Source organism: Monodon monoceros, unplaced genomic scaffold, assembly GCF_005190385.1.
Source record: "Monodon monoceros isolate NGI ecotype Baffin Bay Population unplaced genomic scaffold, NGI_Narwhal_1 Super_Scaffold_6, whole genome shotgun sequence".
In the NCBI taxonomy this organism is placed as follows: Eukaryota; Metazoa; Chordata; class Mammalia; order Artiodactyla; family Monodontidae; genus Monodon; species Monodon monoceros.
Genome location: NW_021703783.1, coordinates 100,438,285 through 100,461,625, shown reverse-complemented (window position 1 = coordinate 100,461,625; position 23,341 = coordinate 100,438,285). Strand labels below are relative to the sequence as shown.

General features: G+C 47.0%; 1 protein-coding gene across 10 annotated transcripts in view; it reads right to left on the bottom strand.

The window, feature by feature from the left end:
* Nucleotides 1-23,341, bottom strand: part of PPP6R2 (protein phosphatase 6 regulatory subunit 2) — an 83,334-nt gene that overhangs the window by 31,652 nt on the left and 28,341 nt on the right. For 9 of the 10 annotated variants that reach the window (XR_003791153.1, XM_029205758.1, XM_029205751.1 and 6 more), the window contains 2 exons: nucleotides 8,328-8,570; nucleotides 415-601 (listed from right to left, as the gene is read on the bottom strand). Coding sequence is in view for 9 of the 10 variants with exons in the window: in XM_029205758.1 (XP_029061591.1) it covers nucleotides 415-601; nucleotides 8,328-8,554 (414 nt within the window). In the remaining variant the exon portion in view is untranslated. Of the gene's footprint in view, nucleotides 1-414; nucleotides 602-8,327; nucleotides 8,571-12,346; nucleotides 12,438-23,341 lie in introns of all 10 variants that reach the window. The other variant, XM_029205754.1, reaches the window with a different exon arrangement.

The following is a 23,341-nucleotide window of genomic DNA, read 5'->3' as shown; positions in this document are numbered from 1 at the left end:
AATTTGCTTTGAAACAATAAGTGCCCTAGATATCACCCGCCACCCACACAGATGCAGCAGCAGACACCCTAATGTCCTGCCATGATGCAGGTATGTCCTGGATCTCTCACCCATGACTGGTCAGTGACAGGATGAGCTGGCCTAGTTTGGGGCCCTGCGCAGCTCCCAGGGGTGGCAGAGGTGCTGCTTTTTTCAGAGCTGGCCAGAGGAAGTCTCTCTTGGGAAGCCACTTTCTTAATCAAATCCCAGCTCCCACAGCAGCAGCCCACACAGCTCCACGTGTGTCCCGCAGAACAGTCAGAAGCCTGCCCCCCACAGCCTGATGCACAGGTCACACAGCAGTGGCTGAGGGCAAGATGCGACGGCGTCAGCCACGCCTCCCTCCCACATCTCGCGGGCTTGGCAGGTGAGTACCTGTTCAGTTCTTCTTGCGATGAGACTGCCAATGGTCTTGCTGAAAAAACTGGCGAGGAGAGGATTGAGAGGCGGCTCACGGTTCAAGAAGTCGTAAAGAAGGTTGAGCAAAGTCTCGTCCCCTCCCAGCCTGTCACTGATCTGCGGCACGTCACACGTCAGCAGCTCACAGGCTGTGTTTGGGTACCTGAAGGGGCACAGTGCAAGCAACTGGAGGTGAATGAGACTTCCCCACTGCTCAGGAAGCTACTTGAATGATCTGCCTCTTAGGAAGCAGATCCACAGGCAGAAACCAAACATGGCTAGACCCTGGAACAGAATAAAAATGTGATTATTCTGTGACCAACCGGCATTTTTGACTACTAGAACCTCAATGTTTTTATCATACCTTTTTCTGGCTCCTCATACCCTAAACTCTGACATCCCACATTTTCTGACTCTATTTCCATTCTCTACGGAACCTTTCCTAATCTTTTGGCTTCTCCTCTGCCCTCCTACTCACCTGCCACGTCTCTCACCTCCATCAGGTTCGTCCTCCCCTCTCCAAGCCTTTCCTGACCCCACATGTCAACAAGCACAGATCTAGCTTGTTCCCACACTGAAGAGATGCTTCGTCAGCAGTTTACAGTGCAGTACCAGTTCTGAAGTGTTATGCAGGCAAATTATTATTAAGATATACCAATATATGTAAACGATGTACTATTCATTTGATAAAAATGATCAGACAGGGGCTTCCCTGGTGGCGCAGTGGTTAAGAATACACCTGCCAATGCAGGGGACACTGGTTCGAGCCCTGGTCCGGGAAGATCCCACATGCCGCAGAGCAACTAAGCCCGTGCGCCACAACTACTGAGCCTGCGCTCTAGAGCCCACGTGCCACAACTACTGAAGCCCACGCACCTAGAGCCCGTGCTCGGCAACAAGAGAAGCCACCGCAATGAGAAGCCCACGCACCGCAACGAAGAGTAGTCCCCGCTCGCCACAACTGAAAGAAAGCCCACGCGCAGCAACTAAGACCCAATGCAGCCAAAAATAATAAATAAATAAATGAATAAATTTATTTACTTTAAAAAAAAAAAAAGATCAGACACAAAATAATCCTGATCCCATTACGTGTAATCCCATACCACTATGCTCCCTGCCTGACCCTCTGACAGACATGGGGTCACTGCTGTGGTCCTGGGACAGGCCTACCCAATGTCCTGCTGCATCCAGGACAGAGCCCACCATAGCAGTGCAGTGACAATGCCTGGTGCCACACTCAGCACATCTGGGAACACAGGTGAGGGTGCCCAGGGCCAGAGCAGGCAGGAACCTAGCGGGAGCATCCTGTGGGGCTGACTGCCCTGGAGCACACCTGGCACCAAGCTACACGGGACATGCTGTGCAGCCTCAGGCACCTTACCTAACGTTTCTGTGTCTGGGCTGCTTTCTCTGAACATGGAGGTCTGAGTGTCCGCCTTCCCCACGAGGCTGCGTATAAAGCAGAGCAGCAGCGTCTGGCGCACAGTAAGCCCGGGGTCAAGGTCAGCCACTGTGACCCTACGGCTCCTGGTAGCCACCCACACGGCCCCAGCAAGGGCCTAACCCCAGGTGGTCACTGCAGTCAGCTAGGGCCTGGCGGCCGGCCCAGCGTGAAGGGCAGGGGACAGGATCTCAGCCTGGCTGTGGGGTGGGTGCTCCCCGTCACCCAGAGAAGAGGGCCTTCTGAAGCCAAGTGGGCAGCCGGGTATGAGCGAACGCCCGATCCACACAGAGGGGCCCAGACGAGGTGTGGCCAGCGCCCAGCTCATGCGGTCGAGGCGAGGATGAGACGGGGCAGCTCCATACCGTGGACGTGGCCCACAGTGACCAGCACAGCAGACAGTGCAGGGCCGCCAGGGGCAGAGGCCAGAGAGCCTGCTCGGAGTGCAGCACCCAAGGCCGGCACGAGGCCCCACAGGACACGGGCGGAGAGGTGCCCACCAGACTCCAAACAACAAGACAAGACTCACCAAGCAACAAGGGAGAAGCATGCCCCAGAGAAAGGCACAGAAGCTTTTCCAGAGCACACGGAAAGGCTCCCATCCAGTCTCTGCGTGTGCGCACGCGCACACACACGAATTGTGCACGTGTGTGGCAAGCTGAGCCACAAGGTGCTGTTGTACTTAGACAAGGTTGCATCTAGGTGGAGGAACTGAGATCTCTATCAGTATTTTATAATTATTCTTCAGAAAAACAGGTACTGCTCTAATAATTTATATAATTTATGCAGGAAATAGCCATTCCAGTTAAACACGGCAGACGGAACATAGAGGTTTGTGGCCATAATGCAAAGAAGAAAAGACAAGAGAGGTAGAAACTCCGCGGAATGAACCTACAGGGTGGGCGGCCAGGGAAGCAGGCCAGGCGCATGAGGCAGGTCTGTGTCTCAGGGTCCTGTGGGAGGAGGGTGGGCAACCAGACACACAGCTCAAGAAACCCAGAAGGACCCTGTGGAGCCCTCCAGGGCACGAAAGCCTTTCTGTGTCCACTATTTCTTGTTGGTAGGAAATAGGCTTCATTCAGCCTCCCTGACATTCCGCACGTTCCAAAGGGCAGGTTCAAACAGTTACTAATCAGGGAAGGGAGGGGCTGAAGAAACAAGGGAGGGGCAGCCAAGAACCAATGGTGCAGGTCCTGGTTCCTCCTCGAGGGATACACATAACAGTATCTGTGAGCCCTTCAGCAGAACCAAGGCCTCCATCCAGGAGGACAGTAACTTCAGGCTGAGCCCAAGATTCCTGGAGCATCTGCTCTGTTACCTGACTGCCAGCCAACGAGAAGACAGCCACATACTCCGCAGCCCTCACCCCAAATTTTCCCTATAAAACTTCTCCCCTGAAATCGGGGAGTTTGGGGTGTTTTTTGTTTTTTTTTGCGGTACGCGGACCTCTCACTGTTGTGGCCTCTCCCGTTGCGGAGCACAGGCTCCGGATGCGCAGGCTCAGCGGCCATGGCTCACGGGCCCAGCCGCTCCGCGGCATGTGGGATTTCCCGGACCGGGACACGAACCCGTGTCCCCTGCATCGGCAGGCGGACTCTCAACCACTGCGCCACCAGGGAAGCCCAAGTTTGGGGGTTTTGAGCATGAACCACCCATTCTCCCTGCAGGTCCCTGCAATTAAAAAACCTTTCTGTGCTCCAAACTCTGACGTTTCGGTTTGTTTGGCCTCACTGTGCTTTGGGCACACACACTTGCGTTCTGTAGCACTCAGAGAGGCCTGGATGGAGACAGCGTCCACCAGGCAGGTGGAGGGTCAGTGCAGTGAGACTCCCAGCCCCTCCTCCTTGTTTTGTTTGCTTAGTTTTATACTTATTTACTACTAATTTCTCCCAAACTCTTTGACTATAAAACTCTCCTGGATTATTGGTCCTGCTTCTGAGATTCCCCTATCTTAACCCAAGGGATAAAGTTACATTACTGGGAAATTCCAGAGCAACAGGATTAGAAAAGGCCCTAAAATGCCCCTAAGGAAAGCTGCAGACCTGTGGCATCAGACTTGTCAGCAGCAGGGCTGGAACTAGGAACTAGAAGATGTGAACGAAAAATGCTGCTGCCCTGTCAGTAAACAGAGGGTGCTGCAGCCATCAAGCCACTAGAGCCTCCCCAGCCGCCCTGCCCCGTGAGCCCTGAGAGAACTCGGGAGAGAGAAAAGCGGCTCAGCCACGGCAGCCACCCTCAAGGATGGGAAAAGCACAGGATCCTGGCCCTAAACAGCTGAGGTGCAGATCAAAGGAATGATTTCAGTGAGCCCAGACTCCTTTTTTTTTTTTCTTTTTTTGGCTGCGTTGGGTCTTCGTTGCTGCGCACAGGCTTTCTCTAGTTGCGGCGAGCAGGGGCTACTCTTCATTGCGGAGCGCGGGCTTCTCATTGTGGTGGCTTCTCTTGTTGCGGAGCATGGGCTCTAGGCATGCAGGCTCAGTAGTTGTGGCTTGCGGGCTCTAGAGTGCAGGCTCAGTAGTTGTGGCGCACGGGCTTAGCTGCCTCACGGCATGTGGGATCTTCCCGGACCAGGGCCCAAACCAGTGTCCCCTGCATTGGTAGGCGGATTCCTAACCACTGCACCACCAACCAGGGAAGTCCCAAGCCCAGACTCTTGCATCTTTCCATACACAGGAAAGTGCTAAATTAACTTAAGATGTCTGGTTTTCTTTAATGAACAGTAAGCTTTTGAAGTCCCGACTACCTGGTCTTTGTTGCAAAAAATCCTATATATCCTGGCCCCTCCCTCACTCTTTAGAGCTGTCCCTCAGAGTGATCTGAGAGTCCTGTCTCCAGGGCTTGAAGCCTTAGAAATTCCACCAAATAAAACATAATTCTCAGCTTTTAGGCTGTGCGTTTTTTTTTTTTTTTCAGTTGACGAAGACACCTATGGAGTCTTCAAAATTTCAGGAGACGCATGTCCAGTCTGGGCTGGAAACCAGAGGGAGCTTAGAGCCAGCAAGAAGGAGAACGATGCACTCAGGCTGCACCCCAACCTTGCCACCCACGCAGATCTCCTCAGGAAGCTGCCAGAGAATAGGGTTTGCCAGGGGAAGGAGACAAAAAAGAGGAAGACGAAATCCTGGAGCACGGAAGGTGGACTCAGGAATTATCAGAGCGAGGATGGGAGAGTCCAGGAACCGTAACGGCGGGGATTCATTCCCTCTCCCCCGCTTCACGCCTCCCTCTGGGCCCTGCCCTGCTGCTCTCCAGGGGCTCAGCTGGGCAACTGGGCTCAGCCGTCCTCTCTGCTCTGCCCCTTAGTGTGGCAGGCAGGGTTATTTGGTGGGGGTGGGGGTGGGGTCCTTCCTGGGGTCCTGCCCTGACCCAGCCCTGCTTCCCGCTGGGTGAGCAGTTCTAACTCTGATTTGGAAAGAGGAAGCCCTCCACTCAGAGCTAAAACAACATCCCCCCACACACACCACCAGCATGAGGAACAGAAGTGGTAACTTGGAGTCCATCTGCTGGCTTTTCTGTCTTATTTCTCAAATGGTCCAGAAGTCTGCAAAGTGCACAGGAATCTCAAGAAAGAGGCCAGAAGCATCCTCAGGGTTCTCAGGCTGGACCAGGTGGCCAGCTCCCGGCCCAGGGCTGCTCCACAGAGGTCTCACCTGCATGGAGCAGCTTCTGGCTTTAGCAGAACAACTAACCACTCAGGGCAGCTCCTCTGGACCCGTGTGGCTCGGGCACACTCCCTGCTCTCGGGAAGGGTCTCTCCGTAACCAGCCTGCAGCCACGAGGGTGAAGCCACAGCAGCTGGGCTGCAGAGGCACAAAGGCGGCTGGAGGAGGTGCTGCCGCCCTGCCCAGGTGGCCTGGGGCGGCCATCTAGAGGCAGAGCAGCGCAGGCACTGGCTCCGTGCTCTCCGCTGTGTCACCTGCTGCTGCCACACGCTCCGAGGGCCGAGCTGAGCAGCTCGACGGAGACCTACGGCTCAAAGCCTGAAACAGGGCCTATCTGTATCTTTCGCATCTTTAAAAAAATGATCTTGACTCCACTTCTTCCTTCAGCTACTACCTCATCCATCTACCCAGCCTATTCCTCTTCTCAAAAAGGACGTTTTGATTTAATTTTAATTAAAAGCAAATAAATTTTTAATAAAAGCAAGTTAATTTTAAAATTACCTTTTATTTTATTTATTTATTTATTTTTGCGGTACGCGGGCCTCTCACTGCTGTGGCCCCTCCCGTTGCGGAGCACAGGCTCCAGACGTGCAGGCTCAGCGGCCATGGCTCACGGGTCCAGCTGCTCCACGGCATGTGGGATCCTCCCGGACTGGGGCACGAACCCGTGTCCCCTGCATCGGCAGGCGGACTCTCAACCACTGCGCCACCAGGGAAGCCCTAAAATTACTTTTTAAATTAAAGGCTTTTTACTTTTTTTAACAGGTGATATGGGGACTTCCCTGGTGGCCCAGTGGTTAAGACTCCACGCTCCCAATGCAGGGGGCCTGGGTTCAATCCCTGGTCAGGGAACTAGATCCTGTGTGCCACAACTAAGACTCAGAGCAGCCACGTAAATAAATAAATATTAAAAAAAACAAAACAAAAACCAAAAACAGGTGATACACACAAATGCTTTTAAGACTCTGTATGACAGGGCTCGTGAGGAAGGGCAGCCCCCTCCTTTCCCACTCCCACATCCCACTCCTGAGACAGTCACCACAGTCTCCTGGCATTTTCTGTATTACTGACATCCATGTTTCCAAATAAAATACAAGTACACTTCTTCATCTAGCAATTTTAGGTATTACAAATTGACCTCCTATGGTGGAAGGTGAAGATGTAGCTCGCACACCTCACGCCACCCTGCCCTGCCGCCCCACTGCCCTTTCCCCCTCTCTCTATAAAATTATACCACAATTTTTAGTTAAATCCATGTCCAGTGTGGCCCTCTGTATGAACATGCAAACACTGTTCTATTTGCTTACTTACATGCATCCTTCCCTCAGAGTTAAAGGTTTTCTCACTGCCTTGTTTGCTGTTTGTACTCACCCACTGCTAACCTCTCCCAAACTCTGACTATAAAGCTCTCCTGGTTCACTGATGCCACGCTGGGACCCCTCTACCCAGAACCACAACATGCTGCCCCAGCCCTTCTCCCCGTCACACTGTCACCAACACCCTCCAGACAGGGAGACCCTCGACGGGTCAGCAACAGGACACATTTGGGAGTGAGAGAGTGAAAGGAATGGGGCCCACTAATGGCGATGCTGAGATAAGAGGCGCTGACCAGGCACATCTCAGGGACGATGGCCTCTGATCTATCACAGGTGATCACCATGGCCCCAATCCCCTGGCTCCCCAACAAGCAAGCCCCCGCCTCTTTGCAGAGCTCTCCTCTTCCAGCGCCGGCTGCCTCCCTGTCAGAGGGGCGCGGTGGACCACCACGACTGCAGCACTACTCCCCATCACCCCGTCCTTCTTTACTTGCCTCCTAAGTCATCAAAGACTTTCTGTAAAAAGTAAAGGGCCAGAGAGTCAATATTTTAGAACGTCTATGTTGTCATGGCCAACGGGTCACGGATGTGTCCAACAAGACTTTACAGTGAAAATGACGGACAAGGAAATGTGAATTTTGTCATTTTCATGTGATATTATTATTTTTCTATTTTTTCCATTTAAAAATGTAATACCATTCTCAGCTTGCAGGCCTCACAAAAACAGAATCTGACCTCAGGCCATAGTTTCCCAACTAAGACTTTACCACCACACGCCGACTCCCTGTGGGACACGTGAGCAGCTGAGGGCACCCTGTCTGCCCTGAATCCCTCTGCATCACTAGCCCCAGCTCCCCCGCTTCCCAGAGCCTGCTCGGGCCCAGAGAGGCACCCTCAGAGCCAGAGGCCGGCTCTGCTGTCCTTCCTGTCACCTGAGGCCCCACCCATTCACACTCTGTCCTCACTCCAACCCTTGTCCCAAGTCCTTGCCCTGTCCCTTTTGTTGTCCCCTAACATCCCAGCTGACTGTTGAATGGAACATTTTAGGAAAAACTCTGAGAACGGTCAGGATCACTAATGACACAAAATATGTCCTCCAGGCCCAAGACCCCACGGTCGAGCAGTCAGATGCCGCCTGTCTCTGGGGACTGGCTGTTTCACCAGTCAGGCCAAGGCTGCACCCATCGGCCTGTCAGAGCTCAGCCTTTATTCAGCACATATTCACCCAAAACACTCCAACACGGTGCAGCTCGCTATAATCCAGAGCGAGGAATCACACGCAGGAGATCCCCAAATCTTCACCATCACAGAAGCAAAGCCCACCGGAGGGGCCTTCTCGCATGTCAGGCGGGGCAAACGTTTACGGTCAGCCACACTGTCAGAAAGCCTGGCTCTGACCGTCCTCAAGCCCTGCCCGCTGCCACCCTGCACGCTGCCCAGCGCCAGGCCACCCAGCGCCGCGGTACGTACTTGAAGCGGACCTTCTCTTCCACGCCCAGGGCCGGGTCCTGTGTGACGAGGCTCACCAGCTCCTCCATGCTCTGCTGCCTGCACAGGAAGTCCAGCAGCTTCCGGTTCTGGGCCTTGCACTCCTGCAAGATGTCATCTTCATCCATTAACTCTCGCAGCGTCACGTCCTCCTTATCCAGCAGCTTGTCGACGTGGGACGTGGTGCTCAAGTCAAACTTCCAGAACATGGTGACGGCCACAGAGCTGCGAGCAGACAAGAGGGTCACTGCCACCAGGTGCGAACCCGCCTCAGCAACCCCCGCACCCAGGTCCCGAAGTCCACCCACAACGGGGCCCGGGCTGCAGGGGGCACTCCCCCATGTACGGCAGGACAGCTCAGCTTCCTGTCCTCCCGTGGGGGCCCCCGGGGCTCCCGCCACTAGCCCCTAGGCTCTGAGGCCAACACATGCCGGTCGCCCACATGTCCGACGGGGGATGCCCCTCCACCCAAACAGCGAGACTCACAACCCTCCTCCCCAGCATCCAGCCCCTCCTCAGTGAACACTGGGCACCTCTCCCCAGACGTCTCCGTACCATATGTATTTTTAATTTTCTGTATATTATGTTTTGACATCTTTAAAAAACTTTCTGATTGAGGAGACACTGCCCCTCCTGGGTGGCCAACTCCTAGAGATGGCAAAGGGCTCTCAGGAGTACTCCTGTGACCTGCAGGCTGACCCCCTGGAGCCCTCCTCCTCTGTGGGCCCACACACACCCAGGGGACTACGTTCCACTGCCTTCATTATCCCAGGGCCAGGGGCCAGGCAACCAGGAGCCACCCATATAGCTTAGAGCCCGCTGAGATCATCCAAGCAAGCTGACCCGAGGCTGTTCAGCCTGTCCAGCCTTGCCTTCGGAGCAGAAAGCCCAATAAAAGCTGCAGCCTCGGCTCTGCCCTGGCTCCTCCCCCTTCTGCCTCCGGCCCCCCTCGGGCTTCCTGCACGTGGCCCTCATGCGGTCGGTGCCTCCGGCCTCCAGGACCCGGGAGTGTAAGGAGCTCTGCCTCCCCGTTCCTCCTGCGCCTCCTCTCCTGGCCGCACCCGCCTGGCCATCCCTTACAGGACACAGAGCAGCTCCCAGCACAAACCTCAACAAGCCACGCTCAGGACAGCTCCCTCTGCTCGCCCCTCCGCCCGCCCCTCCGCCCCTCTGCCATCCCCACCTACTCGGCCCCTCGTCTTCTTGCATCACCTTGCTGAGTAAGCCAGGGCTGTCCCTGAGGCCCCCACCTCCGTCACATGCACACACTGAGTCCTAGGTCCTGTCACTCCACCTAAGGACTCTCGATCCACCCACCCCTTCCCCTGCACCCCACATCACCCTCTGCGGGCTCCTGCTGCCTTTGCCTGGACTCTACAAGCCTGAAGCACTCAGTGAGTCTCATATGTCAGTCTGTGGGCCTAGGTTGGTTTGCAACAAAGTTTTCGCTGTTGGATACAAAATGAAAAACATAAAGCCTGCATCTTCAACAAAGTTATACCTGTATCTTGAGATTACCTTTTCAATGTTACACAGATCACTATGTGCAAAATCACGGTGATAGTAGATGGGACTTACCTAATAGTTTTATTTAGAAGAGAAAAGGACTTCTCACGTGACGTGAGCCCCAGTGTGTCTGTGCATGAAGCCCAGCTGCCCAGGAGTCCCGGACACAGGCCCCTCAGCTGTCCAGCCACACCCTCCACAGCCTCTTGTCTTTGCTGCGTCATACTCACTTTCCCAAAACACAGACACACGTCTTCACGTCCCTCTCACGGTGGTTTAAAGCCTGTGCTAGTCCCAAATGCCCACTGCTCACCAGGCCGCCTCTCCCAATGTGCCTCCAGGTCCTCCAGGCACTTCCCGCTGCCTCCCCGACCCCAGGGATGCCGTGTCTCTCTTCTCACACACACCGCACTCTCTGCCTTTGCCCTTCTGCACACACTCCTGTGCTCAGTCCCTTCACTGACAAAATCCCACCTGCTCCACCCGACTCAGAGGTGGGGCCGCTTGGACTTGCAGCGCAAGGGACTCCACAAACTGACCTGCACTCAGTTTCCATCTAGGTCCTAATATCTTCCTTATTTCTCCCTTGAGGAGTGCAGATGGGTATTTGCCAGTGTTAGTTACAGACTCTGGGGGACCAGAAATAATGATTACTAGATGTACCTTCAGGAAAAGATGGATGTCCCCACACACACATCAGGTGCCCTCTCTCCTAAGGCCCTACAGAATGACTCATGTGCTTGGATAACATACAATCCAGGGAAAGAGGGGAACCAGAAGGAGGACCCCCACCTAGCCAAGGCTTTGTTTCCAAACAAGAACTTGCCAGACATGGCAGCTAGAGGTGGCTCCTATGCGCCGTTTTCAGCGAGAGTGGGTGAGTGTCTTGAAGTGAATATAGGGTATCTTGAAGTCTGCCTTGTCTGACACTATTACAGCATACCATTCTTGTGGTTTACATTTGCTACATCCTTTTACTGTCAAACTATTTGTATTTATATATACATATATATATATATATATATATTTACATTTATATATATATATTTTTTACGGTACGCAGGCCTCCCACTGTTGTGGCCTCTCCTGTTGTGGAGCGCAGGCTCCGGACGCGCAGGCTCAGCGGCCATGGCTCACGGGCCCAGCCGCTCCGCGGCATGTGGGATCTTCCTGGACCGGGGCATGAACCCGTGTCCCCTGCATCGGCAGGCAGACTCTCAACCACTGCGCCACCTGGGAAGCCCCCTGTATTTTTATATTTAAAGTGGTGGGATGAATCGGGAGATTCGGATTGACACGTATACACTGATGCGTATAATGTGGATGACTAATAAGAACCTGCTGCATAAAAAAATAAAATTCAATTTAAAAAGAAGTATGATCCTCAAAAGAGTCACATAATTCTAAAAAAGACTTGAGACAATATTTTATAAAATATTTAATTTTACTCATATGCTTTGTTAATTCATTGAAAAGCATGTATTTAGCACCTATTATAAGCCAGAACTGCATTATATATGGGGTAATAACAGTGAAAATTCAGCCTACTAGGGGAGTTTCGTAATGATGATATAATCACACAAATATATAATCAGTTACAGAATATTTAAAATTTTAGGTACAACAGGTATAGAGAGCTATGTAAATATATGATACAGGGGCAGAACTCAATGACTAACTGGATGTGGGAGAAAAAAGGTCAAGGATTAATTCTGGTTCTTGACTGCATACATAGCTGGAGACATTCACAGATATAGGAATCTTAGAAGTTCATTGCATTGCACAATTTCACAAGGCATCATTCACATGTTTGCAGTGAAAATCATTAACTTCTTTGACTTTGTACACAAGCTTGATATTCATTTGAAAGATCTAAGAAAATATGGCATGTAGGCAATTGGATGTATGCACGGTAAACTCAGGGAAACAGTTTGAGGTGGAGAAATAAATGAAGCCACAGAGAATAAATGAAGCCATGAGACTGTAGAGAAAAGATATAGGATGAGAAGAAAATAGCATCTGTGAAGCTAAAATATTTTAAGGCCTAATAGTGGTCCTGAGCAAAGAATACAGTCGAAGAATAGCCAGATAATTAGAATGAAAATCAAGACAGTATGCTAATTAGCTTAATGGTGGTAATTATTTCATGACGTACACATATATCAAAGCATCACGTTGTACACCTTATATATGTACAATTTTTATTTGTCAATGATACTTCAATAAAGTTCTTAAAAAAAATAAAAATAATAAAGTGTTTCTTTTTAAACAGCAAAGACTGATTGATAAGATCTTGCTTTGTTATTCTGTCTGTTATTCTCTGCCTTTTAATTAAAATATTTAGATCATTTACATGTAATATGGTTGGGTTTGAGTAATTTGAAAAAAATACAACACGCTTTCATGACACTCTCAATAAATGAGGAATAGAAGGGAACTTCCTGAACCTGATAAAGGGCATCTACTAAAAAACCTACAGCTATCAGCACACTTACTGGTGAAAAGACTGAATGCTTTCCTCCTAAGATTGGAACAACAAACTCTAAGCACTTATATTCAAGATTGTAGCGAAGGTCCCAGGTAGTACTATAAGACAAGAAAAAGAAATAAAACACATACAGATTGAAAAAGAATAAGTAAAATTTTCTTTACTAACAAATAATATGATTGTGTAAGCAGAAATGCCTAAGAAAATCTATACGGAAAAGAGCTACAAGAATTAATGACAGTGAACAGCTAGCTTACCAGTTACAAGGTCAATATCCAAAAAGTAATTGTATCTCTATATACCAGCAATAAAAATTGGTAAATAAAAAATATTTAACTTCTGCTAACAACATTCAAAAACGTGAAATACTTCAGGATAATTTAATAAAATATGTGCAAGATCTGCACACTGAGGGACTTTCCTGGTGGCGCACTGGTTAAGAATCCGCCTGCCGATGCAGGGGACATGAGTTCAATACCTGGTCTGGGAAGATCCCACATGCCACGGAGCAACTAAGCCCGTGTGCCACAACTACTGAGCCTGTGCTCTAGAGCCCGCACGCCACAACTACTTAGCCTGCATGCCACAAATACTAAAGCCCGCACACCTCTAGAGCCCATGCTCCGCAACAAGAGAAGCCACCACAGTGAGAAGCCCCCATGCAACAACAAAGAGTGGCCCTCACTCACCACAACTAGAAAAATCCCAAGCACAGAAACAAAGACCCAACACAGCCAAAAATAAATAAATAAATTTATTTTTTAAAAAAGATCTGCACATTGAAAACTATGAAACGCTGCTGAGAGAAATTAAAGAAGACTTAAATAAATGGAGAGATATACTATGTTCATGGATGAGAAAATGCAATATTGTTAAGATGTCAGTTTTCATTAAACTGGTCTACTGATTCAGTGCAACCCCAAATAAATCCTAGCAGATTTTTAAAAACAGAAATCGACAACTTGATACTAAAATATATATGGAAAAAGACCTAGAATAGCCAAAGCAATTTTGAAAAGGAAGAACAAACTTGGAGTGCTAACACCACCTATTTCAAGACTTACTGTCAGGTGAGATTAATCAAGACAGTGTGGTTCTAGTGGTTCAACAAAACAAAGTAGAGAAGTCCAGAAACAGATGAATACATATATGGTCAACTGACTTTCAATAAATGTACTAAAGCAATTTGATGGGGAAAGTGTAATCCTTTTCAACAAATGATTCTGAAAAACTGAATATCTATATGTAAAATGACCTCAACCCTTACCTCACATCATACACGGATCACAGGCTTAACCATAAAAGCTGACACTAAAATTTTTAGAAGAAAACTTAAGAAAAAAATACTTGGGGGGACTTCCCTGGCAGTCCAGGGGTAAAGAACCCACCTTCCAATGCAGGGGACACAGGGTCAATCCCTGGTCGGGGAACTAAGATCCCACATGCCACGGGGCAACTAAGCCCACGCGTCACAACTATTGGGTTCACGCACCTCAATGAAAGATCCCGGGCTTCCCTGGTGGCGCAGTGGTTGAGAATCTGCCTGCCAATGCAGGGGACATGAGTTCGAGCCCTGGTCTGGGAAGATCCCACTTGCTGCAGAGCAGCTAGGCCCGTGAGCCACAATTACTGAGCCTGCGCGTCTGCAGCCTGTGCTCCGCAACAAGAGAGGCCGTGATAGTGAGAGGCCCGCGCACCGCGATGAAGAGTGGCCCCCGCTTGCCACAACTAGAGAAAGCCCTTGCACAGAAACAAAGACCCAACACAGCCATAAATAAATAAATAAAAATCGAAAGATCCCGCATGCCTCAACGAAGATCCCACGTGCCACAACTAAGACCCGACGTAGCCATAAAAAAAAAAGATAAATTAATTAATTTAATTAAAAATAAGATTTGTGAACTTGCGGTACATAAGATACAAGAAAAGACAAATTAAAAAAAAATCTTATAAACAGCCAGTCCTGGTGTCTGAGGGATTCTCTGGGCCCAGCAAAGGGACCAAGTTTCCAGAGCCCTGAAGACAAGGGGTAACACCCCAAAATATGGACTCACTTTCCACTCTACCTTCATTGGCCACATCTCCTAATACCTGGCAAGCAAATGCAGTATTGCCTCACAATTTGATTGCTTCTCTGAGGTACCCACAGGTGTATTTGGGGAGAAGCTTCGAGAACAAGTTGAGGAGTGGCTGTCCTTCTGTGAGACTAGAGAGATTCCACGAAACAATCTGCATATCATGAAGGAGGCGTTCAGGCAGAGGAAGCATCTGCCGGAGTACTAGGAAGCTGGAGAAACAGGAGAAGAAATGCTTGAAGAAGGAAAACAAACGGCTGGCTGCGATTGCCCTGGCATCTCCAGAGAACAGCAGTAAGACCCCAGAGGACTGTGAGGAGACAAGTGAAAGACCCAAAAGGAGGCAAAAGCAAAAGCCCCAGGAGGCTCCTCAGGAGAATGGAACAGAAGACCCATCTGTCTCCTTCTCCAAACCCAAGAAAAAGAAATCTTCTTCCACAGAGGAGCTGGTTAGTAGTGATCCTGAAGAGACAGCTGGCAGTGGAAGTCCTCCCAAAAGGAGGAAATCTTTCCCCAAAGAGGAACCAGTAAGTGGCCCTGAAGAGCCAGGAAACAAGAGTGTCCCCAAGAAAAAGAGGACCTGAAGAGGCTGCTGCCAGCAAGAGCAGCAGCTCCAAGAAAACGAAAAAGCTCCGAAAGCTCCTCCCAGGAAAATCAGAAGGGACATTTCTCTAGCGGGGCACAACTTGCAGAGCTATTTCCCAATCCATCCCCTATAGCCCAATAAAAATTGAAAACAAGCAAACATACTGATAAACAGGATTTCATCAAAACTGAAAACTTCAATTTTGAATGATACCATTAAGAAAATAAACAGATAAGTCACAGACCAGGAAAAAAGTATTTGCTGTCTATATCTGACAAAGCATTCTTATCAAGAACGTGTAATGAGCTTTTACAAAGCAATAATTTAAAAAAATACTTAACTAAACAAAATGGACAAAAAATTTGGACAGACACTTCATAAAAGAAGATATACAAATAGCCAATAAGCACATGAAAAGATGATCAACACTGTTATCGAGGAAATGCAAATCAGAGCCACAATAAGGTACCACTAGAAGGGCTAAAATTAAAAAGCTATCAATACCATGTGCTGACGAGGATGCTGAACTGAAACTCCCATACACTGTGAGTAGGACCATAAAATGGCACGACCACGATGGAAAACACTTCGCCAGCTTGTTATAAAGTTAAGCGTACTTACCGTGTGACCCAGTAATTCCAATCCGAGGTATTACCCTAGAGTAATGAAATCATAAATCTAAACAAAGACTCCTTGTAATTGAATGTTCATAGCTGCCCTATTCATAATAGTCAAACACTGGAAACAGCTCAAATATCCATCAACAGGTGAAAGGATAAACAAAGGATGGTGTACCTACAATGGAATACACTCAGCAAAAAGGAACAAGCACATCTGTAAACACAGATGAATCTAATAAACGTGGTAAGTAAAAGAAGCTGGACACAAAAAAGTAAAACTAAAAGATTCCATTTATACGCAATTCTAAACAAAGCAAAACGAACCCATGGTGACAAAGAGACTAGTGGTTGCTTAGGATCAAGGGCTGCAGCACGAGGGAGTGACAGGACGGAGTTTTGGGGGTGATGCAAATGCTCTAAATCTTGATTGTGGTGGTATATTTGTCAAAATACACAGAACCACAAATATAAAATGGGTCCATTTATTGTATATAAATTACACCTCAATATTATTATTATTTTTTTTTTTCTGGCCGCACAGCATGCGGGATCTTAGTACTCCCACCAGAGATTGAACCCGTGCCTTCTGCAATGGAAGCGCAGAGTCTTAACCACCGGACTGCCATGGAAGTCCCTCAATATTACTTTTTAAAAAACATACTGTAGGGGGCTTCCCTGGTGGTACAGTGGTTGAGAGTCCGCCTGCTGATGCAAGGGACGTGGGTTCGTGCCCCGGTCCAGGATGATCCCACATGCCACGGAGTGGCTGGGCCCGTGAGCCATGGCCGCAGAGCCTGCGCGTCCTGAGCCTGTGCTCCGCAACGGGAGAGGCCACAACAGTGAGAGGCCCGCGTACCGCAAAAAAACAAAACAAAAAAAACATACTGTAGGGCTTCCCTGGTGGTGCAGTGGTTAAGAGTCCGCCTGCCGGAGATTGGTTCAAGATGGCAGAGTAGAAGGACGTGCTCTCACTCCCTCTTACAAGAACACCAGAATCACAACTACCTGCGGAACAATCCTCCACAGGAAGACACTGGAACTCACCAAAAAAGATGCCCCACATCCAAAGACGAAGGCGAAGCCACAATGAGACGGTAGGAGGGGCGCAATCACAATAAAATCAAATCCCATAACTGCTGGGTGGGTGACTCACAAACTGGAGAACATTTATACCACAGAAGTCCACACACTGGAGTGAAGGTTCTGAGCCCCACGTCAGGCTTCCCAACCTGGGGGTCCGGCAACGGGAGGAGGAATTCCCAGATAATCAGACTTTGAAGCCTAGCGGGATTTGACTGCAGGACTTTGACAGGACTGGGGGAAACAGAGACTCCACTAGTGGAGGGCACACACAAACTAGTGTGCACCTCGGGACCCAGGGGAAGGAGCAGTGACCCCACAGGAGACCAAACCAGACCTACCTGCTGGTGTTAGAGGTTCTCCTGCAGAGGCAGGGGGTGGCTGTGGTTCACCATGGGGACAAGGACACTGGCAGCAGAAGTTCTGGGAAGTACTCCTTGGCGTGAGACCTCCCAGAGTCTGCCATTAGCCCCACCAAAGAGCCCAGGTAGGCTCCAGTGTTGGGTCGCCTCAGGCCAAACAACCAACAGGGAGGGAACCCAGCCCCACCCATCAGCAGACAAGTGGATTAAAGTTTTAATGAGTTCTGCCGACCAAAGCCACAGCCAGCTCTACCCACCACCAGTCCCTCCCATCAGGAAACTTGCATAAGCCTCTCAGATAGCTTCATCCACCAGAGGGCAGACAGCAGAAGCAAGAAGAACTACAATCCTGCAGACTGTGAACAAAAACCACATTCACAGAAAGACAGACAAGATGAAAAGGCAGAGGGCTATGTACCAGATGAAGGAACAAGATAAAACCCCAGAAAAACAACTAAATGAAGTGGGGATAGGCAACCTGCCAGAAAAAGAATTCAGAATAACGATAGTGAAGATGATCCAGGACCTCGGAAAAAGAATGGAGGCAAAGATCGAGAAGATGCAAGAAATGTTTAACAAAGATGTAGAAAAATTAAAGAACAAACAAACAGATGAACAACACAATAACTAAAATGAAAAATACACTAGAAGGACTCGATAGCAGAATAACTGAGGCAGAAAAATGGATAAGTGAACTGGAAGACAGAATGGTGGAATTCACTGCTGTGGAACAGAATGAAGAAAAAAGAATGAAAAGAGATGAAGACAGCCTAAGAGACCTCTGGGACAACATTAAATGCAACAACATTCACATTATAGGGGTCCCAGAAGGAGGAGAGAGAGAGAAAGGACCCGAGAAAATATTTGAAGAGATTTTAGTCGAAAACTTCCCTAACATGGGAAAGGAAATAGCCACCCAGGTCCAGGAAGCACAGAGAGTCCCATACAGGATAAACCCAAGGGGAAACACGCCGAGACACATAGTAATCAAACTGGCAAAAATTAAAGACAAAGAAAAATTATTGAAAGCAACAAGGGAAAAATGACAAATCACATACAAGGGAACTCCCATAAGGTTAACAGCAGATTTCTCAGCAGAAACTCTACAAGCCAGAAGGGAGTGGCATGATATACTTAAAGTGATGAAAGGAAGGAACCTACAACCAAGATCACTCTACCCGGCAAGGATCTCATTCAGATTCCATGGAGAAATCAAAAGCTTTACAGACAAGCAAGAATTAAGAGAATTCAGCACCACCAAACCAGCTCTACAACAAATGCTAAAGGAACTTCTCTAAGTGAGAAACACAAGAGAAGAAAAGGACTTACAAAAACAAACCCAAAACAATTAAGAAAATGGTAACAGGAACATACATATTGATAAGTACCTTAAACGTGAATGGATTAAATGCTCCAACCAAAAGACACAGGCTGGCTGAATGGATACAAAAACAAGACCCATATATATGCTGTCTACAAGAGACCCACTTCAGACCCAGGGACACATTCAGACTGAAAGTGAAGGGACGGAAAAAGACATTCCATGCAAATGGAAATCAAAAGAAAGCGGGAGTAGCAAAACTCATATCAGATAAAATGGACTTTAAAATAAAAAATGTTACAAGGAAGGACACTACATAATGATCAAGGACACTACATAATATCAGATAAAATGGACTTTAAAATAAAAAATGTTACAAGGAAGGACACTACATAATGATCAAGGACACTACATAATGATCAAGCAAATGGAAATCAAAAGAAAGCGGGAGTAGCAAAACTCATATCAGATAAAATGGACTTTAAAATAAAAAATGTTACAAGGAAGGACACTACATAATGATCAAGGAATCAGTCCAAGAAGAAGATATAACAATTATAAATATACGTGCACCCAACACAGGAGCACCTCAATACGTAAGGCAACTGCTAACAGCTCTAAAAGAGGAAATCGACAGAAACACAATAATAGTGGGGGACTTTTTAACACCTCACTTACACCAATGCACAGATCATCCAAACAGAAAATCAATAAGGAAACACAAGCTTCAAATGACACAACAGACCAGATAGATTTAATTGATATTTATAGGACATCCCATCCAAAAACCGCAGATTACACTTTCTTCTCAAGTGTGCATGGAACATTCTCGATAGATCACATCTTGGGTCACAAATCAAGCCTCAGTAAATTTAAGAAAATTGAAATCATATCAAGCATCTTTTCTGACCACAACGTTATAGATTAGAAATCAATTACAGGGAAAAAAAACGTAAAAAACACAAACACGTGCAGGCTAAACAATACGTTACTAAATAACCAAGAAATCACTGAAGAAATCAAAGAGGAAATCACAAAATACCTAGAGAAAAATTACAATGAAAACACAACGACCCAAAACCTACGGGATGAAGCAAAAGCAGTTCTAAGAGGGAAGTTTATAGCTATAGAAGCCTACCTCAAGAAACAAGAAACATCTCAAACAATCTAACATTACACCTAAAGGAACTAGAGAAAGAAGAACAAACAAAACCCAAAGTTAGCAGAAGGATAGAAATCATAAAGATCAGAGCAGAAATAAATGAAATAAAAACAAAGAAAACAACAGCAAAGATCAATAAAACTAAAAGCTGGTTCTTTGAGAAGATAAACAAAATTGATAAACCATTAGCCAGACTCATCAAGAAAAAGAGGGAGAGGACTCAAATCAATAAAATTAGAAATGAAAAAGGAGAAATCACAACTGACACTGCAGAAATACAAAGGATTATAAGAGACTACTACAAACAACTGTATGCCAATAAACTGGACAACCTGGAAGAAACGAACAAATTCTTAGAAAGGTACAACCTTCCAAGACTGAACCAGGAAGAAACAGAAAATAGGAACCGACCAATCACAAGTAATGAAATTGAAACTGTGATTAAAAATCTTCCAACAGGGACTTCGCTGGTGGTGCAGTGGTTATGTATCTGCCTGCCAATGCAGAGGACTCAGGTTCAGTCCCTGGTCCGGGAAGATCCCACATGCCGCGGAGCAACTAAGACCATGCGCCACAACTACTGAGCCTGCGCTCTAGAGCCTGTGAGCCACAACTACTGAAGTCCGTGTGTCCCAACTACTGAAGCCTGCGCGCCTAGAGCCTGTGCTCTGCAACAAGAGAAGCCACCATAATGAGAAGCCTGTGCACCACAACAAAGAGTAGCCCCCGCTCACTGCAACTAGAGAAAGCCCGCATGCAGCAGCGAAGACCCAATGCAGCCAAAAATTAAATAAATGAAAAAATAAATTTATATTAAATATATATATATACATATAAAACGCAAATCAATCAACGTGATACACCATAATAACAAACTGAAGAATAAAAACCATATGATCATCTCAATAGATGCAGAAAAAGCTTTTGACAAAATTTAACGCCCATTTATGAAAAAAAAGTCTCCAGAAAGTGGGCATAGAGGGAACCTACCTCAACATCATAAAGGCCATATACGACAAACCCACAGCAAACATCATTCTCAATGGTGAAAAACTGAAAGCATTTCCTCTAAGATCAGCAACCAGAGAAGCATGCCCAGTCTCACCACTATTATTCAACATACTTTTGGAAGTCCTAGCCACGGCAGTCAGAGAAGAAAAAGGAATACAAATTGGAAAAGAAGAAGTAAAACTGTCACTGGTTTCAGATGACATGATACTATACATAGAGAATCCTACAGATGCCACCAGAAAACTACTAGAGCTAATCAATGAATTTGGTAAAGTTGCAGGATACAAAATTAATGCACAGAAATCTCTTGCATTCCTATACACTAATGATGAAAAATCTGAAAGAGAAATTAAGGAAACACTACCATTTACCATTGCAACAAAAAGAATAAAATACCTAGGAATAAGCCTACCTAGGGAGACAAAAGACCTGTATGCAGAAAACTATACAACACTGATGAAAGAAAATAAAGATGATACCAACAGATGGAGAGATATTCCATGTTCTTGGATTGGAAGAATCAATATTGTGAAAATGACTACACTACCCAAAGCAATCTACAGATTCAATGCAATCCCTATCACATTACCAATGGCATTTTTTACATAACTAGAACAAAAATTCTTAAAATTCGTATGGAGACACAAAAGACCCTGAATAGCCAAAGCAGTCTTGAGGGAAAAAAACGGAGCTGGAGGAATCAGACTCCCTTACTTCAGACTATACTACAAAGCTACAGTAATCAAGACAATATGGCACTGGCACAAAAACAGAAATATAGATGAATGGAACAGAGATAAACCCACACACCTATGGTCAACTAACCTACGACAAAGAAGGAAAGGATATACAATGGAGAAAAGACAGTCTCTTCAATAAGTAGTGCTGGGGGCTTCCCTGGTGGCACAGTGGTTGAGAGTCTGCCTGCCGATGCAGGGGACACGGGTTTGTGACCTGGTCCGGGAAGATCCCACATGCCGCGGAGCGGCTGGGCCCGTGAGCCATGGCCGCTGAGCCTGCATGTCCGGAGCCTGTGCTCCGCAATGGGAGAGGCCACAACAGTGAGAGGCCTGCGTACCACAAAAAATAAAAAAAAATAAGTAGTGCTGGGAAAACTGGACAGCTACATGTAAAAGAATGAAATTAGAACACTCCCTAACACCATACACAAAAATAAACTCAAAACGGATTAGAGACCTAACTGTAAGACTGGACGGTATAAAACTCTTAAAGGAAAACATAGGAAGAACACTCTTTGACATAAATCACAGCAAGATCTTTTTTTGATCCACCTCCTAGAGTAATGGAAATGAAAACAAAAATAAACAAATGGGACCTAATGAAACTTAAAAGCTTTTGCAAAGCAAAGGAAACTACAAACAGGACGAAAAGACAACCCTCAGAATGGGAAAAAATATTTGCAAACGAATCAACAGACAAAGGATTAATCTCCAAAATATATAAACAGCTCATGCAGCTCAATATTAAAAAAACGAACAACCCAATCCAAAAATGGGCAGAAGGGACTTCCCTGGTGGCACAGTAGTTAAGAATCCACCTTCCAATGCAGGGGACACAGGTTCAAGTCCTGGTCCGGGAAGATCCCACATGCCGCGGAACAACTAAGCCAGTGCACCACAACTACTGGGCCTGCGCTCTAGAGCCCATGCTCTGCAACAAGAGAAGCCACCACAGTGAGAAGGCTGCACACTGCATTGTTGCCCCCACTCACCGCAACTAGGGAAAGCCCGCGCGCAGCAACCAAGGCCCAATGCAGTCAAAAATAAATAAATTTTTAAAAAAACAAAACAAAAAAAAACAAAAATGGGCAGAAGACCTAAATAGACATTCCTCCAAAGAAGACATACAGATGGCCAAGAAGCACATGAAAAGCTGCTCAACATCACTATTAGAGAAATGCAAATCGAAACTACAATAAGGTATCACCTCACACCAGTTAGAACGGGCATCATCAGAAAATCTACAAACAACCAATGCTGGAGAGGGTGTGGAGAAAAGGGAACCCTCTTGTGCTATTAGTGGGAATGTAAACTGATACAGCCGCTATGGAGAACAGTATGGAGGTTCCTTAAAAAACTAAAAGTAGAATTACCATATGACCCAGCAATCCCACTACTGGGCATATACCCTGAGAAAACCATAATTCAAAAAGACACATGCACCCCAATGTTCACTGCAGCACTATTTACAATTGCCAGGTCACGGAAGCAACCTAAATGCCCACAGACAGACGAATGGATAAAGAAGATGTGGTACATATATTCAATGGAATATTACTCAGCCATAAAAAGGAACGAAGCTGGGTCCTTTGTAGAGACGTGGATGAATCTAGAGACTGTCATACAGAGTGAAGTAAGTCAGAAAGAGAAAAACAAATATTGTATATTAACGCATATATGTGGAACCTAGAAAAATGGTACAGATGAACCAGTCTGCAGGGCAGAAACAGAGACACAGATGTAGAGAACAAACGTATGGACACCAAGGGGGGAAAGCGGCAGGGTGGTGGTGGTGGTGGTGGTGTGATGAATTGGGAGATTGGGATTGACATGTATACACTGATGTGTATAAAATGGATGACTAATAAGAACCTACTGTATAAAAAAATAAATAAAATTAAATTTAAAAAAATTTGCTTTGAGGATATATATAGTACATACATTCGGGGTTAATTCTCCTTTTAAAGAGATATTTAATACAATCTTTTGATGTACTAATGTATTTCATGCTATGGGGTTCTGTCTGCTTAGCATTTGCCCATTTT